General features: G+C 35.7%; 1 protein-coding gene across 10 annotated transcripts in view; it reads right to left on the bottom strand.

The window, feature by feature from the left end:
• The window catches only part of MKLN1 (muskelin 1), a 319909-nt gene that overhangs the window by 70021 nt on the left and 231061 nt on the right, over nucleotides 1–18827 (bottom strand). For 9 of the 10 annotated variants that reach the window (XR_004970961.1, XR_004970960.1, XM_036328666.1 and 6 more), the window contains 4 exons: nucleotides 15362–15439; nucleotides 11811–11876; nucleotides 8292–8333; nucleotides 733–845 (listed from right to left, as the gene is read on the bottom strand). Coding sequence is in view for 8 of the 10 variants with exons in the window: in XM_036328666.1 (XP_036184559.1) it covers nucleotides 733–845; nucleotides 8292–8333; nucleotides 11811–11876; nucleotides 15362–15439 (299 nt within the window). In the remaining 2 variants the exon portion in view is untranslated. The remainder of the gene's footprint in view (nucleotides 1–732; nucleotides 846–8291; nucleotides 8334–11810; nucleotides 11877–15361; nucleotides 15440–18827) is intronic. The other variant, XM_036328664.1, reaches the window with a different exon arrangement.

The following is an 18827-nucleotide window of genomic DNA, read 5'->3' on the forward strand; positions in this document are numbered from 1 at the left end:
TGTGGGTGAGCGGGCCAGCAGGGGAGGGCAGTTGGGGGCGATCAGGCTGGCAGACAGAAGTGGTTAGGGGCAATCAGGCAGGCAGGTAGGCGAGCGGTTAGGAGCCAGCAGTCCTGGATTGTGAGAGGGATGTCCCAGATTGGAGAGAGTGCAGGCCGGGTTGAGGGACAACCCCGCCACCCCCCACCCCCGTGCACAAATTTTGTGCACCAGACCTCTAGTATACACAAAAGCCTAAGCGACCAAACGACCGAATGACTGGTAGCTATGACACACAATGATCACCAGGGGGCATACGTTCAACACAGGAGCTGCCCACTGGTGGTCAGTGTGCTCCCACAGCCAACCTGCCATGGCTGGCCAACCTCCCATGGTCCCTCCCCACAGCTGGCCAATGTCCTGCAGTCCCTCCCCCCAGACTGGGCAAGACGGCCTCGATTGCCAGCCAGGCCAAGGGACCCCACCCATGCACGAATTCGTGCACCATGCCTCTAGTATCAGATAACCACTGCTTTTTAATTCTGTAAGATAGATTTGTTCATGTACAAGTAGTTGAAGAACCATGTATAGAAGCTGGAATGTAAAAGAACTTAAGCCAAACTTGTTCACCACAAATTCTTCTGCTATCACTGCTGATAGATATTAGAAAAGAATACAAATTATCCAGAAAAAAAGAAGTGTACACCCGCACCCCTACTGACATACCGATGGATGAAAAGTGTGAGAACTTGCCTCTTTCTCAGTGTCTCTAGAGATACATGTCCACTGGTTCTCCTTCACACTGTACGCCCAGAAGTCAGCAAGATCTTGTGTTCCATCCCAGCCACCAAACAAATAAACGGTCTCTATGAAAATTAGAAAAATATGTGTAAAATGATAAATTTAAGGACAAAATATAAGTCTAGGCATCCAGACTTACCCAGTTGTCTCTAAAACCATTAAAAAAGGTACATCTAAATAAACTTAAAATTTTTAAACTAGTAGCATTCCAAAATATTTCTAGACTAGTGTTTCCTAAATATGAGTATGTGGAAAAGCTGCTGTAGAACCACTATTTTGAGAGATTTATAAAAATACAGACAATGAGGAGGAATTCCCTAAGATTCTGCTTCCATAGGTACTTAGTAGGTAAAAAAGAGTCTGTATTTTTAAAGTATCTATGGTGAATCTGATACTAAGCCAGTATAGGAGTTTCTGTGTTAGCCCACGAAAAATTTACATTTATCACCTTCTTAATAATGCAGCTTCAGACTGCAAAGAGAAAAAAGAGAAAGAAAAAAAAATACCAAAGAAATATACAATGTAAAATATAACATAAAGACATCTAGCTATTTCTGGAAAAAAATCACATTATAACTGTTTTCTCTCTAATGTTAACACCAAAAACAATAATTAGCCGGAAGTTAAAGTTAGATATCTTAAGAATAAAGTGATGCATATGGCCTTGGTATTCCCATGGAAAATTGGGGAAATGTTTCCATATATACTGTGGTAGCTTTTAACTCCTCATAAGTCCACCTTTCAATCATTTGTAGGTATCTTGAGAATTTGGTATCTTCTAACTCTGAAATATCTATTATATCCATAGACTTTATCCCTGTGACAAAACTGATTTCTTGCTCAGTGAAAAATGAAAATCTTTATATATAACAATGTGTATTATCCCATTCTTTTTATATAATAAGAGTGCCTTTCCTTTCTTCAAATATTTCCCCCCTTTGTAAATAAATGTCTTATGTCCAATGGTTATATAAGCCCAGCAATTATTTTTTATAAATTTAACTAGACATCAAAGGAAAACTGTAAAGCCATCTACTCTCTTAACTGACATACCCTAGTCATATATATGAAGAGACTACCATCTAAGTTATGCCCCACCATAAAGGGTTATAATTCAAAGTGCACTTGGAAATATTGTAATACCGTTTAAGACGTGTCTTGCCATTCATAGAGTTGGGCTCTCTTCTAAGAAGTTTTTGCCATATTGTCATATAATTTCAAACTCTAAGTGAATTTTCTAAGTGAAACATCCCATTCTATGCCCCAAGAATCTTGGGAAATCAAAACAATACTTCTGGATAAGAATAGACCACTGGAACAGGACTGAGTTCTAGTGCTAACTCAGTGAAAGGTCACTTAACCTCACTGGTTATTAGTCTTTTATTTACAAAACTCTCAGTGTTGTGAAGTTCTTCAGATACAAGTTCATGAAAACATTCTGAAGGCTGTCAAGTATGAACAGCATTTCTACCTTTAAAACGCACAGAAATAAAAAATACTTGTGCCTGATTCCATGTCTAACTCAGTACCTGGAACACTTTGGCTCTGTACAAATGTGAACTACTATATCAGAACTACAACAATCCATTCCCATTAGTTAAGTAACATTCTGTTTCTGAAATGGCACATAGTAATGCCCAGATACATAGAATTTTACAGGAAAAAAATTAAAGAATTTTGATCTGGCTTAAAAATTATTTGTCAAGGCCTCACTGTAAAGGCAGTTAAAACCCTGTTAAACTCTGAAGCCTAGAGAGGGTGGGGGTATATAACTAAAATAGCAATAGCAATTGACCTTTTGTTTTATAGTGTTTCTGGCACCCTCTGGATAAGGTTATCCTGGTTCATTAACTTTAATAACCCTCCCTCTTGGACTCTGGGTTCTCAATGTTCTTTCTGAAAGCAGGTCTCTTTGTACGCATAAATTCTCACAGCAAAGAAAACCCACATTTCCACAACAGCCTCATTGATAGCTGAGCAAAATAAAAATCTGGCACAGAGCAAGCATCCCAATGGAATTAATCCAAGATGTCATTCTTGTCCATGAATACTTTGTGGTCCCAGTTGAAGTTTAATAGTAAAATTGAATAAATCAGAGAGAAACAGGACCTTTTGACATACCTGAATGATGCATAACAAAAATTTAATTAAATCATCTAATTATTTAATTCAAATCATTCAGAGATGAGATATTATCTAGAAACAAATGGCAGCAAAAGTATTATTTAATGGATAAATAATATAAGAAACTTTTAAAAAGTATAGAAATAATTGGAGAACTGTAGTGAGAAGTTAAGAAAGTAGAAAAAAACATTATTTGCAACAGGATAGTTTGGTTTACTGAATATCCATTCTCAAGCTTAAAAATTATACAATTCATGCACATCCCTGGAACAGTACAATCGTCCTTAAGCAGCAGCCCTCTCTTTATTTTTTCTTAAAGGAGAACAGGCTATAGAAGTTATCCATTTCTCCCAGCACTCAGAGGCATGTCTGGTCAATATTTTTTTAATACTAATCTGAATTGGCAAGGTACATTAGAGAATAATTAAAAAAAAAAAAAAGAAAAGACAAGGGAAGGAACTAAGATGGCGGTTTAGGTAAACACCTGTACTCACCGCCTCCCAGAACCACATCAAAATTATAACTAAAATACAGAACCATCATTCAGAACCACCTGAAATCTAGCTGAATGGAAGTCCTACAACGAGAGAAGCAAAGAAGAAAGCACACTGAGACTGGGAGGAGGAGCAGAGGCATAGACTGAGCTAGTCCAACACCCACATGCTGCGTTTTTTTAATCGGGAGGGATATCTCCAAGGAAGCGAGGGTCCCAGCTGCTCACCAGACCCCCGGCCTAGGGTTCCAGAGTCCCTATAACTTCAAGCTGTAAAAACCAGCAGGGATTGCAGCTGAGTGACATAAAGGCTGCTGGAGACCCAGGTGTTCCTCTTAAAGGGCCCATGCAAGAATTTACATGATCTTGCTTCCTCTGAGCTCCAGTACAGGACAGCAGCTTTAGAGGAATCCAGGTACATATGGGGAGGAATTGGACTGTATGGCATAGGAGCAGGAACTTGGGTGTAGCTTTCTCCCACAGGGGTGCTCCCAGGGGTCACTGTTCCTGTGGGACCTCCCCACATCGCAGAGCTGACTAGCAGTCATATCTGAGTTTCCATCAGCTTGGCCCACAATGTTCTCTCCACCCTGGTGATTCCCTGAGACCTCACCCAATCCAATTTGCAGCCCCAACCAAGTTGTTTGCAACTGCTTTTCCATATATGGTCTGTCCTGGCTCAGGCTTCAGACATTGCTAAAAACTCTTAAACAAGCAGCAGCTGGCATCACCATGCCCCAAACCAATTAATAAAAAGTCCAAGACCCGGCACGAACATCAGGATGCCTTGCTTCATAGCTGGGCCTCACCCAGGCACTTCTAAGCCCAATACAAGTAGTAGTCATCTGCAGATGTCACTGTAGCTCCTGCTAGTGGCCTTAGGCATTGCCTGACTTTGCACCTCTTGGGAGGCCTCAAAGTCAGTGCACCCGATGGACAGCTTCAGACCATACCATATTACAACTCTATGTATCCACAAGCAGCACGCTCCAGGGGCAGACTCAGTGAGCACCAAAGCCCCAATGAAGCAAGTCCTGCTCCAAGGCGTGTCTCCTGCACGGCAGCTCTTTTATTGTAGACACAGCTGGTTTTCACAGCCAATTCCTCCTAGTGACGCCAATGGCAATCAAGGCTCAACTACAAGAAGACTGTACACACAGCCCACACAGGGGCACACCTAGAGTGCCCAGCTCAGGTGACTGGGGAGACTGAGCCACTGGGCCCTATAGGACCCCTAATACAAAGGCCACTCTACCAATTCCAGGAGACATAACAGCTCTACCTAATACATAGAAATAAACACAGGGAAGCAGCCAAAATGCAGAGACAAAGAAACATGTTAAAAATGAAAGAAATGAAAGCAAGCAAAATACTGGATATAGAGTTCAAAACAATGGTTATAAGGTTAGTCAAGAATCTTAATGAGAGTTTCAAGGATCTTAATGAGAGCTTCAAGGGACTTAATGAGAGCATCAAGGGTTTTAGTGAGACTTTCAAGGATCTTAGTGAGAATGTTAAAAACATGAAAAAGAACCAGTCAGAAATTAAGCATACACTAACTGAAATAAATAATTTACAGGGAATCAACAGTAGAATAGAGGATTCCAAGAATTAAATCAACGATTTGGAATATGAGAAAGCAAAAAACACCCAATCAGAAGAACAAAATGAAATAGAAAATAACCCCAAAACATGAAGATAGTAAGGAGCCTCTGAGACAACTTCAAGCATACCACTATGGGGTTGGAGACGAGAGAAAGCAAGATATTGAAAAGTTATTTAAAGAAATAATAACAGAAAACTTCCCCTACCTGGTGAAAGAAATAGACTAGGAAGCCCAGAGAGTCCCAAACAAGAGGAACCCAAAGAGGCCCAGGCATCATAATTAAAATGCCAAGGGTTCAAGACAAAGAGAGAACCTTAAAAGCAACAAGAGAAAAGCAGTTAGTTACCTACAAGGGAGCGCCCATACGACTGTCAGCTGATTTCTCAACAGAAACATTGCAGGCCAGAAGGGAGTGGCAAGAAATATTCAAAATAATGAAAAGCAAGGGCCTACAACCAAGGTACTCTACTGAGCAAAGCTATCATTTAGAATTGAAGAATACAGGGAATTGACAGTAGAATAGAGGATTCCAAGAATTAAATCAACAATAAAGTGCTTTCCAAACAAAACAAAAAAAATAAAGGAGTTTATCACCACCAAATCAGCATTATAAGAAATGTTAAAGGGTCTTCTTTAGGAAGAAAAAAATAAAATATAAGAATAAAATAGCAATAAATACGTATCGATCAGCAGTTGTATCTAAGAAACAAAATAAACAAACAAGCACTATAACAGACAAAACAAACTAATGAATCAGAGGCATGGAAACATGGAACAGACTAATGAATCTCAGAGGGAAGGAGATAGGGGTGGGGGAGAGAGGCGAGAAGAGATTAACCAAAGATTTTATATGCATATATGTATTACCTATGGACACAGACAATAGGGTGGTGAAGGCCTGAGATGAGGTGGGAACCAGGTGGAAGGGAGCAATGGGGGAAAAAAGAGGGACATCTGTAATACTCTCAACAGTAAAGATTTTTTTTTAAAGAGTCCCTATCCTCCAGGAGCTTATACTCAAATCAACAATATAAAATAAGTATACAGCCCTGGCTGGTGTGGCTCAGTTGACTGAGCGTCATCCAATGCACTGAAAGGTTGCCAGTTCAATTCCTGGTCAAGGCGCATACCCAGGTTGCTCGTTCAATCCCCAACTGGGGCAAGTAGGGGAGACAACCAATCAATGTTTCCCTCTCATATCAATGTTTATCTTGTTCCCTCTCCCTCTCCCTTTCTCTCGCTGTAAAAAAAAAATCAATAAAAACGTATTTTTAAAACAAGTACATAAATCACCATGATTGCAGGGTAGATAAGTGCCATCAGAAAGGTTTCATGGTAACAGTGGTATTTGCATCACAAGGTGGCTTTGTTGACAGAATGGGGGACAAAAAAAAGGACATTTCACCAGAGTAAAAAATAAAGGTACAGAGACAGAAAAACACAAAAAGTGTTTTAAAAGACATGGACTCTTAAGTCAGACAGGTCTTGAACAGATTTGTAGCTGTGTGATCCCCACCAAATTCCTTAACCACTGGTTTCCTCATCTATAAAATGGCATCCAGTCCCTATCTCGTAAAGCAACTGTGAGACTTAACTAATGAATGGAAAGTGGTAAAAACTGTGTAATGAATAAGTGGACTGTTCAATTTAAAAGAAGAACACAGAAGGTAATGAGGTTAAAAAGACAGGCAGTGGCCAGAACATGGAAGGGTTTAAATGAAAATATAGAAACAAACTAAGAACTTGACACCAGACTTTGGAGTAGCTACAGAAGATTTTAGGCAGATTTAGCATGGTCAGATCACAACTTGCAGCATATGGGACTGACTGAAAATGAGGAGCCAATGAAAGAAAGGAGTTGGATTTAAACTGACCAATAATAGCATATGTTCAAAATTTTAAACCAATTTCATTCTAAGAGACTATAAATGATTCAATCGTCAACCAATCAATAAATCTCTCATTACTTAGGCCACAAAACTAAAATTCAACCATATTCTTTGGTAGAGATCCTTTAGGTAGCAGTATTGAATAAACCCTACAGCTACCTAGTGCCAGGAGTACTAGGCTACGTTATCTTTATGTACACTAAAAATACAGTAGAGATGTTAACACATCAGTGTCTTCACACCATTTTCACAAAGAAGCAGGCTTTTTATTTTAAGAGCCCGAATGCAATTATCTAACATATTCTGATTTTTAATGGTAAAACAGACTGTGCTGATTGCATTATCCTCCACAAGATGGCACACTATTTTTGTAGTTAAATTCATTTTTCCGGTTTGAAACAGTACAGAATACAACACTATGGCACTAACACAGCATGAGCCCAATATTAGATAAAATTCTTGTGTCAAACAAAAGAAGTAGGAGAAGTGTTAACAGGCTAGTAAAGGAGGTTATCTTAATTCTTAGTTTAATATAGACAATGAGAGGGGGGAAAAATAAAGTGGAAAATGCAGTTTTAAGAAATGCAAATTATATTTAAGATAAAAATGAAACACTGTCAGAATATTTAGTTTAAAAGTTTAATCCTTTAAAAAATGCAATTAGGATGGACATGAGAAAATTTGAAGAGAGCAATAAAAAAGAAGGGGAAAGATGTTTTATAAGCTTCAGCCATTTCCTTGAACTCACAGGACCCAGCAGATTATCAACTGGATTCATCCACCTCCCCTTTTAAAACAAAGTTATGATTTAAAAACTATCTAGATGACACTGATCTTTTTAGCGAATTCAACACAGTTATTTTCCCAGCTAAAAGGTTGTATTTTCTGTCTATGACAGTAAACATTGTATTCTTAATTAGGCTATATTTCAGAACTCCTTTGTGATAACAGTATATATGTAGCTACAGATCTATAGCCTTATGAATATATTTGTAATTCACAACAAAAACCCATGTTCACCTACTTCCTTCAAAGGTTTCTTTAAGGAACATTAGGAAAACCAATTATGTGGCCCTGTGTGTAAAAAAAAAGGCACTTGTATAGAATTAATATAGAAGAGTCAAAGGTGAAGCTTTCCACAGAAGGGCTCTTCCAAGTGACAAGAATCACCCCCTCAAACTTCTTTTGTAGCTATCAAATACTGGGGTTTTGCCTGGGTCTTACTATCTATTCTGATTGAGAGAGGGAAAAAGAAAAAGGCAGGCATTATAGGTTCTCAAAATTTAGTGCAAGTTACATAACAAAGAAACTTCCTGGTAGAATGAACATTTAAATTTTCATCTGAACAGACTTGAACCCTGAAACAAAATAGACATGTCTTTTCTCTCTTTTTATTCACCTAATTTCCTCAGAGTTGAAATCCAATTCAGAGTTGAAGCATCTAATAAGTGGAGAGGTACAGGTTCAGAAATTATAATAAATGAAACTGACATATACATCCAGTAGTACAAAATATTAGATTCCTTCTCTACCATGGTATAAATGATAGAATTCACTTAGGAAGAAAGGAAAGTTTGAAAATTAAATAGTAACATTTATGTCATTATGTACTTTTTTATTTTTTTTCTTCATCATCATGTACTTTTTAAAATGGTAACTCTAGTCCTAGAGCTGCAGCAAAATGGGGAAAAAAACTATATACTAAAAAAGAAATAAAATTTAGGTATTATTAAGTATTTAATATTTAAGAAAACAAGATATATGAAATGCTGTGAAGCCACTTTAAAAAGATGTAATGAACTTTATGAAGTTTTACTCTAGTGAAGGTGTTCTTAATTTTTTGAGTCAAAAGTCCCTTTGATGATCAGAATTCATGGATTCTCTTCCCAGAAAAATATACAAACAAAATTTGTATATAACTTCAACAGATTAAGAGCCTTCATTCTGGAAACCTTCGGAATGCATACTTAAAATAACAACTGGGCTTCTCTACACTCTATTTTACTCCTTAGGTACCAACTTCATAAAGATGAAACTTCCAGGTTCTTCAAACTCTACTTGGGAAAATCATTCTTCATTACTAACCCTACCTACACATTATCAACAAAATTACTAAATGGGGTTTAATATTTTTTTCTAAAAATCTTAAAAGTATTATGGCTTCGCTTACTTTCTAAAATTAGACAACATATATAAAAGATGAGACAAATATACCAAAATAATACTGGGTGAGTTATTCTCACCCCCCAAAAAAAACTGCTTTTCAAGTTATTTTAAATTGTTTTTCAAAATTTTTAGTTATTTAAAAATATTTCCACCGTGAGATTCTGTCAAAAACCACAGGACTAATTCATATATTCTGCATATTAATATGCTGCATACAAATTACATAAATAACACATACTTTACATATAAAGTACATTATTTCTTATAATTCTCAGTATAGCTTAATTTATTATTCCTATTTTTATCAAAATTATTAGAACTCATTCAAGATCAAACAAAATGTCAGTGGTAAAGTCAGGAGGATTCAAACCCAGATATGTCTAACACACACACGCACGCACGCACGCACGCACGCACGCACGCGCGCCTTTCCTACAAACTCAATCCCCAAACACTATATTTGGTTGTTAAACAAGTAAGACTGGAATAGAAAAGGTTCTTTTAAATATTTACAAAAAATACAATCATTTTGAAGATGATTAAGATCAACCTGATTAAGCCCTGGCCAGCTTGGCTTAGTGGACAGAACGTCAGCCGATGGACTGAAGGGTGCCTGGTTGGAGGCAAGAACATGTAAACCTCGGTTGCAGGCTCGATCCCTGGCCCTGGTGCGGGAGACAACCAACTGATGTGTTCTGTGTGTCCTTCCCCCTCCCTTTCACTCTCCCTAAAAATCAATGGGAAATATCCTTACGTGAGGATTAACAAAAAAGAAAACACTAAAATACTAATAGGATACAGAATGGTGACAGAAAAGAATATAGACAGCAATGGTTAGCTGAAGGAAAAGACTGGGAATGCCAAGATATAAAAGTTACTGGATTTTTCAATAGCATTACTTTTTACTTTTGTTTTTTCTTGATCATAACAGATTCCTGGATAACCCAGACTCAGAACCAGACACCTGTTTAAACTTAACTTAAACCATAATTGCAGTCTTGTGAAAGTTCAAAAATCTTTCTCTGACCTGTCCTAGGGCATCTTTCCTTACATTTCTCTCTGCTTCCATACAACTGAATTCTCAGAAACTGCACTCCTGCCCCACCTCACGCTAGACCCCAAACCTAATTGCACCACCAGTTCCTCCTCCTCAATCCACCGACCCCCCCACCTACACACACACACTCCCAACTCAATTTTATTAGAGAAAACTTTTAAGATTTTGGTGACAGAAGACTCATGTTACAAAGCGTGCATTCTGCCATTTGCTGGCTCCACTACCATTTAGCTCTACGTTTTTCCTTGTCCCCTTTCTCTGGTCTTAAAAGTTCTCATTGTACTGCAAAGAATAGTTCCTTCTATAATCAGTTCTACTAGGAATATTAGGTTGTACCCCATGCACCTTCACAAATAATAATTCCTTTCTAAAAGGAATGCTGGTGAATAAAATTTTCTACAACTGCATTTTAAAGTAGAACATTTTAAAACACTAGGTAACTACCACCCAGACATAACAAAGGCATTATAAGTTCCATTATATTTTCAAAAGAGTGTGAAAAAAATCTACTGGAGACAATCTAAACACAAATTTTCATCAAGTATTTAATTTTTCTAGATTAAAAAACATTTGTACATAAATCTGATTCTTTAAGAAATAAGCATATGTATATTTACTGGACTCACGGGTAGAAAAAAAGATGCCTAGATGCCTAAGATTCTACAACTGAGTCAAACCTATTTCTGTGGGAGGAAGAAGAGGGGCCAAGATCAGGAAAAAACTCCCTAGGCCTTTAAATGAACCTTTTCCAAAGAGACCTAATAATACTGCTAAACAAGTTCACAGGTTACTATATGACTTTAGCAGTTAATTTTAAATAAAATATGTTTTCTCATCTTGTTATTTACAAAATATTTGTGAATATACATTAATGTCTAGATTATCTGCATTGAAATAATTTTTACTCTTAATTATTTTATGTCAACAAAAATAACTTATTTATTCCTAAAGTACTATGAGTGAATGAATATTGGCTCTCTATGTAGTAAAGAGTTCTAAAATCAGATAATAAAGTCAAATTAAACTAAATTTTTGGTATTATTTGCTTTCCAATATGGTAATTTGAAACTTATGATAATTTTAACATTAACCTCTAAATATAATGGTATTTAAGCTGTCCTACCCTATAGCAACCTAAGAAAAAATTTCCATACCAAATTATAGAAAATTTAAGAGGAAGCAAAAAAGAATAAAGTAAATGATTCATAGGCTTGTGAACAGTGTTTGGCAATTAATGGATCCAACAATACTTAATTAGTCCAACAAGACTAATTTGATAGTCTCTCCCTCTAAAATATATCTTAAGTGTCTCCTTCATTACTATAATTCCCAGAGTATGACATTAAATTATAAATGCACTGAAAATCCAGAAATACATCAAAGTTTACTATGAAAATCAAATACAAATACACGCCCCCCCCCCCCCCCCCCCCCCCGCCACACACACAGCTATAAAAGGCTACACATTACATTTCTTTTAGGTTATTTAATTTCATTTGTTCAGCAGCCTCTCCTCTCATGGGTTACTACCTAGTTTAGATTATACCTGTGGCTAATGCCTATTTTCTTTGCTCTTTGGTATGGGCATTAACATTTAACCTTTGGAATGAATGGAAAGTAAATTCATGTTAACCTGATATTTAAAAATGCATAAATTTATTTTAAAATTTGCTTTCCACTGCAAGTATCCCTCACCTGTTTGAACATCAATAACCATCTGATGGCCTCCTCTCATTCCTGGTCGGTTATCTTCTCCATCACCTGAGGTAGAAATAATATTTCCTTTTAAAGGAAAAACAAAGAACAACCGCAAACCCGAAGTAACTTTATTCATAAGCATGTAATGACTAGTGAAAATAACACACACTTATTCTTTTAATAGTAAGTAAAAAAGATTCAAAAGAAATAATATGACACATAGGTATGTTTATAATAATTATCTTGCTCTTTTTCCCAATTGCTTTCAGGCTATTATTGCAATTGGAAGCTATTTCCAATGTATTTATGACCAATGACATAAGTCAGCAATAATATAGGATATTCCACAAAAACCTCAGACAAGAAAACTCTAAACTCTGTAGTGACAAAGTGAAGTGGGAGACAATTACAGAATTACTAGTAGATATCAAGTCTATTATTCACGCACAGCTTATAAACAGAATAAGCAGTTTTAAAGTTCACAAAGCTACTGAAAATTAAGATTTTTATCAAGTTTTATACTCTTGATAATTTTCTTATTGTGTTAACTTTGTGCCAGTATTTCAGAAAATAGTTCCTACATAAAAGACCAACAATTTTATATGAGCACTGACTGAGAATACTAAGATTTGCTTTTCTTTTATTGTTATTTCCATTACAAAGCTTAATAAGTATGTTTAAATATAATCAGTGAAACTTTTAAACTTCTGCAGGAGAAAACCAGTGCTAAACTTATATCTAATCTTACTTTATGCAAAATTTTATATAAATGAAGATATAACTTCATTGCAATGATTCAATAGGTTACAGGATTCTAATATCTTACTTGATATATAAACCAGGGAACACAAAGTTTTCTTTATACTCTCATATTAATGGAAATATATTACTTTGGCTAATAACTTTCCTTGTATTAACTTCTGCCTATGTAAAATAGGAAACATGCAATTTTTTACTAATTTCACAGGGAGACTATGAAAAAGACTAAAATATCATTTGCAACAGCATGGATGGACCTGGAGAGCATTATGCTAAGCGAAATAAGCCAGTCAGAGAAAGATAAATATCACATGACCTCACTCATTTGTGGAATATAATGAAGAACATAAACTGACGAACAAAAACAGATCCAGAGACAGAGAAGCATTGATAAGACTGTCAAACCTCAGAGGGAAGGTAGGGGAGGGTGGGGGTAAGGGCATGAGTGGGAGGATCGGAGGCAAAAAAGGGATAAGGACACATATGTAATACCTTAATCAATAAAGAAAATTAAAAAAAAACAATGTTGCAAAAGAAGGAGACATATATGTAATACTTCAAACAATAAAAAATTAAAAAATAATAAAAACAATTAAAGAAGAATTAAGTAAATTTTAAAAAGTGCATTTCTCTGTTTTTCTTATAGTTATAGCTGAACATATATCTAAGAGGCCAATGCAATGTGATATTAGTGGAAATTAATTACTGGAGAATTCTAAAGAAAGGGGTGCTTCTCTCCATTCTGCTACTTGTAATGTAGATACAATGGCACAGCTGTGAGAATAAATATTTCACCTTAGTGAAGACAAAGGGGAAATGTGGAAGTAGTTGTATTGTCTTAATTTACCACCTTTTGGGTATTGTTTTTACATGAGACAGAATTAAAATTCTACGTTGTTTAACCTTTTATTTCAGTGTATGGAAAGACAAAATGAATTCTAACTTACACTGACAAAAGAATAAAAATAAATAAAATGTCAGTTCTTATATAAAGAATAAAATGCAAAACTGAAGTTTTTCATTACTATGATACTCAAGAGCTAATCATTCAAAAGTTCTCTCTGCAAATTCTTTCTCCTTTCTAATAGTTAGGTTTAGATTTTGCAGCTCATTATCATTGAAGTTTTGTCCTTTTCTTTTTTCACCCAGTCAGTAATGCCACTTGAAAGAACAGATTAAGAAAACATTGAGCCCTGACCGGTTTGGCTCAGTGGATAGAGCGTCAGCCTGCGGACTGAAGGGTCCCAGGTTCGATTCCGGTCAAGGGCATGTACCTCGGTTGCGGGCGCATCCCCAGTGAGGAGTGTGCAGGAGGCAGCTGATGGATGTTTCTCTCTCATCCATGTTTCTAGCTCTCTGTCCCTCTCTCTTCCTCTCTGTAGAAAATCAATAAAATATATTTTAAAAAAAAGAAAAAAAAAACATTGAAATAAATTTATTGTTTGTACTTTATATATTTAATACATTAGTTTTCAAATACGCAATTATGTTTGCTGTAACATCTGCTTCTTTGAATAAAATTACCTCATATACAACTGATAAAAACAGGAGAACTAATACTCCTATAATGCAGAAATTATGGGTGCTCATAGCAATTTTCTCCAGTATATTAATGTTTAACACTATCAGAAGAAAGTTTTCTCATAGTTAAAGAGAAGACCTTAGCAATCAATAAATGATGATCATAGGAAAAAGCTGAATATCTATGGAACTGCCTTCCTTCTTTTTTAAAAAATATATTTTTATTGATTTCAAATAAGGGAGAAGGAGAGATAGAAACATCAAAGATGAGAGAGAATCACTGATTGGCTGCCTCCTGCACACCCCCTACCTGTGCCCTGACTAGGAATCAAATCATGACCTCCTGGTTCATAGTTGACACTCAACCATTGAGCAACATCAACCAGACACAACTGCCTTCCTTTAATGCAAGTAGTTGCATTAGAGAATTGCTACACTTTCTACTATATTAACCATCTGGCAGAGTAATGAGTGCAGATGGGGTGACAATAACTTCCTCCACCTGAAAAAATAGGTTAATGAAGAAGACTACACCCTGAATCAGATTCCAAGTTTTGATTAAAACAGTCTTTATTAAAAACAGATGCTTTCTAGGTTCTACAGTTATAAGGAGAAAGCATGAGCCCCAGGATTTAAGGCTCCAAACTCATTTTGATGCTCAATATAAGTGCCTGCAAAGATTTAACTATACTAATATTATTTACTTTTATTAGGATTACTACTCTCATTTTTATTAGTATCTGGTTATAAAGTTCCATAGATCTAGAATGGTATGACCCATTTCTATTTTTCTCATAAGCCCTATTAGCTTTAGTGAGCAATTTTACAGAACTTAAGGTTTTACAGAAACATGTTTGGCATTACAACACAATGGTCTATAATTTTAGTCTCTATAAAAGTAATTTTGATGGTATTCTATGTAAAAACTGCCCACTCATCTGTTATAGCAGTAAAACCAAAAGGTTTAAAAGAAAAATTTAATTTAATAAACTAAGTCTGCCACCTACTTAAGGAACCTACATCTTCTTTTATTATTTTTATTTTATTATTTTTTAAATTAATTTCTTTTTTTATTGTTTCAAGTATTACATATATCCCCCCCCACCCACCCCTCCCTGGCCACTCCCACCCCCCAGGACAAGCCCCCACCATCTTCTTTTAAACCCTGCTTTTCATTAACAGAGCACTTTGAAACTTGACCTACCTAGGGAAAAAATGAAATCAAGACATTACAGCAAAAGCACCCACACCTAGAAGATAGGGCTAACCTTTGGTGCTTTTTGGAATGATCTGACTCCATCGTGGCTTATATTCCTGTTGACTGATGTACTGATTGAACAATCCATCTGCAATAGCAAAGAATGAGAGAGAATTACAACTTAACCAGCTTACACTTTTTATTACAGCAAAAAAGGCAAAAATGTAGAAGCCTACATTAAGGGAAATTATTAATATATCATTATTAGCATTTTCATAAAATATATCACTGCAGTTTTCATGCTACCTCAAATATAAAAAGTATTGGTTGAGCCCTAACCGGTTTGGCTCAGTGGATAGAACGTCAGCCTGTGGACTGAAAGGTCCCAGGTTCGATTCCGTTCAAGGGCATGTACCTTGGTTGCGGGCACATCCCCAGTAGGGAGTGTGCAGGAGGCAGCTGATCGATGTTTCTCTCTCATCGATGTTTCTAACTCTCTATCCCTCTCCCTCCCTCTCTGTAAAAAAATCAATAATATATATATATATATATTTTTAAAAGTATTGGTTGACAAAACCATGTAAAGAAATTGTCTTGAAGGCATTTCATATTAAACTTACTATGCTTTCCCATTTTGTCACTACTATACAAGAAAACTAGAGAAGAAAATGGAAGCTCCAACTACTTTGGTTTAGGCCCTATATCTTCAGGAGAAAAACAAAACAAAACACTATCCCGCTGAAGTGAAAATTCCATTTGTATAGTTTTCTTTGAGTATAAAACTACATAGAGATCAAAGTACCAGTATTTGGTACTGGTTATTAGTACCATACCAAACATAGTTATTAGTATGTTTATTGAACACTTAATAAAATTAGAATTCATGCTATCTTACATACCTGATTTAATTCTAAAAACAACCTTATGAACAAGGCATTATTATCATCTCCATTTTACAGATGGGGAAATGGAGAAATTAAGAAATTTAACCAAAAGCACATCTTCTAACCTAGATCACATATGAATAAATTCTTAATTTACTTCTTAAGAGAAATTGTTACACTAGTTACTATAATGGTCATGGAGATTTAACTCCCCACATAAATATATCCTACCCCAAATAATTATCAATCCCTAATCCCATGCCTCTCAACAAAGATTAAGAAAGATATGAAACACAATACTGGCACTGAACCATGAGGATTTTTTGAGGGGTCTTCTAGGAAATGTTCCCTACTTCTACACAGACGTACAGAGAAGAAAAATCTACTTTTATCCTTCTAAAAATTTTCATATCTGTATGCAATGTACACAATTGCTACAGCCAATCTGTAGAGGTATGAAAATGAAGTCAGTTCTATGATGATAATAAAGCAGACAGAGATAAAGAAACTGGATCACTGAATCAAACAACCATGAAACTACCTATGGACTTCTTGTTATGTGATATAATAACAGTTCCTTACTTTTTAAACTATAATTTTCTTTTACAGGAGCCCAAATAGGTTATAATTTATAAAGTTACCTTTACGATAAATTCTTTCATTTGACTCTGATTTCAATCTGAATAAAGATTTTCCCTTTTGCTTAGTCACTGAGAGCAAATACTTTCCCAAAGAACTTACAAGTAAAACTGTCTGTTCTCCATGATTTGTATACTTGCTAGGGACTGTGTAATATACAGAAATCTCCCTAATCTCTTTTTCTGGCTAATCATGAAGCTGAATTGTAACCACACCATTACACTTTCAAGTCTTTCCAGATGGCTTTAATGGAAACTTCCATATATATATATATACACTCAATTTTTTTTTCTTTGCCTTTTGGACTTTTCAAAATTCCTTAAAAAAAAAAAGTTCTAATATTCTTTCTTTCTTTTAAAATTAGTACTCATAAGTTAGCATTTATATTTTGTCAAAGTAAGAGGAACAAGTAGATTCACAATTTATTTTAGTGAGAAAATTTCTATAATATAATTTACTCCCCATAGGCTTTTCTGATAATGCTTGCCCCATTGAGCCTATTTTAACCAATTCTCTTCCCTTATTACCAGAGCTGGATATCCTTTTTTCAGATAAAATGTTGTGGAACTCTTAATAATAGTAAAGATAAGATTATAGTAAAAATATTAATTGTAAATTTAAAATTATATGGAAATAAATTTTTTTATTATAATAAAAATTAATAATTATTATATAATAAATTAATAAATATGTAATTAAATTTTTTTCAGTTTTGAGAAAGGCACATAAAAGTTAAATACTCTTTCATCCAGGAAGGAGGACTGGATGAAAGATGTGAAGGGATTAGCCAAAGAACATATATGCATAACCCATGGACATAGACAATAGTACACAGACAATAGTGTGATGATGGCGGGGGTGGGGTGGGGGGTGGAGAGTGGGGGGGGAGAGGTTGGGTGGAAGAGGACAGAGTAGGGAAAAATGGGAACATCTGTAATAGTGTCAACAATAAAAAAAAATTTAAATACTCCTTTTAAACAGAGAAAATAAAATTATTCAATAAAGACAATGATTTCAAAATATACACTAATTCTATAATAATAGCTAATGAAGAGGAGACAGAAAAAGTAAAAGATGGGAATATATAGAAAATATAGAGTAGAAAAACTGAGGGAGATAAGCAAATTGCACACATGAAAAATACAAAGCAAAAAATAAAGAAATGTATAAAAGTAATAAATTTCACATTATTTAAAAGTAACCAATTACCATATTACTTATCTCCCATAATAGTTACACAACTTTAAATAAGTCAATTAAGTTCTTTATCTGAAAAAAATGGTGTTTAAGAGTTGGATAGAGCCAGAAGTTCCTTCCAAATGCAAGCATTTTAGAACTTTACCATTGTTAGAACCAATATACACTGAGTGGCCAGATTATTATGACTGGCCAGATTATTATGACCACCCCATCAGTACTTCGCTGGGCCACCTTTTGCCTTCAATACTGTGGCGATTCTTCTTGGCATTGACTCCATGAGATGTTGAAAGGTGATGCGAGGAATCTGACACCATGCCTGATGAATAGCACTGTCCAGTTCTGTGAGATTTGATGGTTGTGGAACCAGCTGCCTGATGGCTCTTTTAACTTCATCCCACAAATGCTCAATTGGATTGAGATCTGGTGATTGTGGGGGCCACCTAAGCAAGGTATAAAGTCTCCCTCATGTTCTTGAAACCACTCCTGCACAATATGAGCACCGTGGCATGGCACATTGTCTTGTTGGAAGAAGCCATCTCCATGGGATACACCATCAACGTGATAGGATGAACTTGATCAGCAACGATACTTAGATATGTTGTGCTATTCAGACATTTGTAATGATCTGGCCCTCTAGCAACTTCAGCATGAAATTATAGCTAATTTGCCTACAAATGTCAGGTGGTCATAATAATCTGGCCACTCAGTGTATTTACTGAAACTCTGTGTGTCTGGCTGGTTCTACCTTATGTTATTCTTAGGTAAGTCTCTATCTCCTTTTTTCCCCTTATGCTTTCTATAACTACTCTGAGA

Source organism: Myotis myotis, unplaced genomic scaffold (genome assembly GCF_014108235.1).
Source record: "Myotis myotis isolate mMyoMyo1 unplaced genomic scaffold, mMyoMyo1.p scaffold_m19_p_11, whole genome shotgun sequence".
Classification (NCBI taxonomy): Eukaryota; Metazoa; Chordata; class Mammalia; order Chiroptera; family Vespertilionidae; genus Myotis; species Myotis myotis.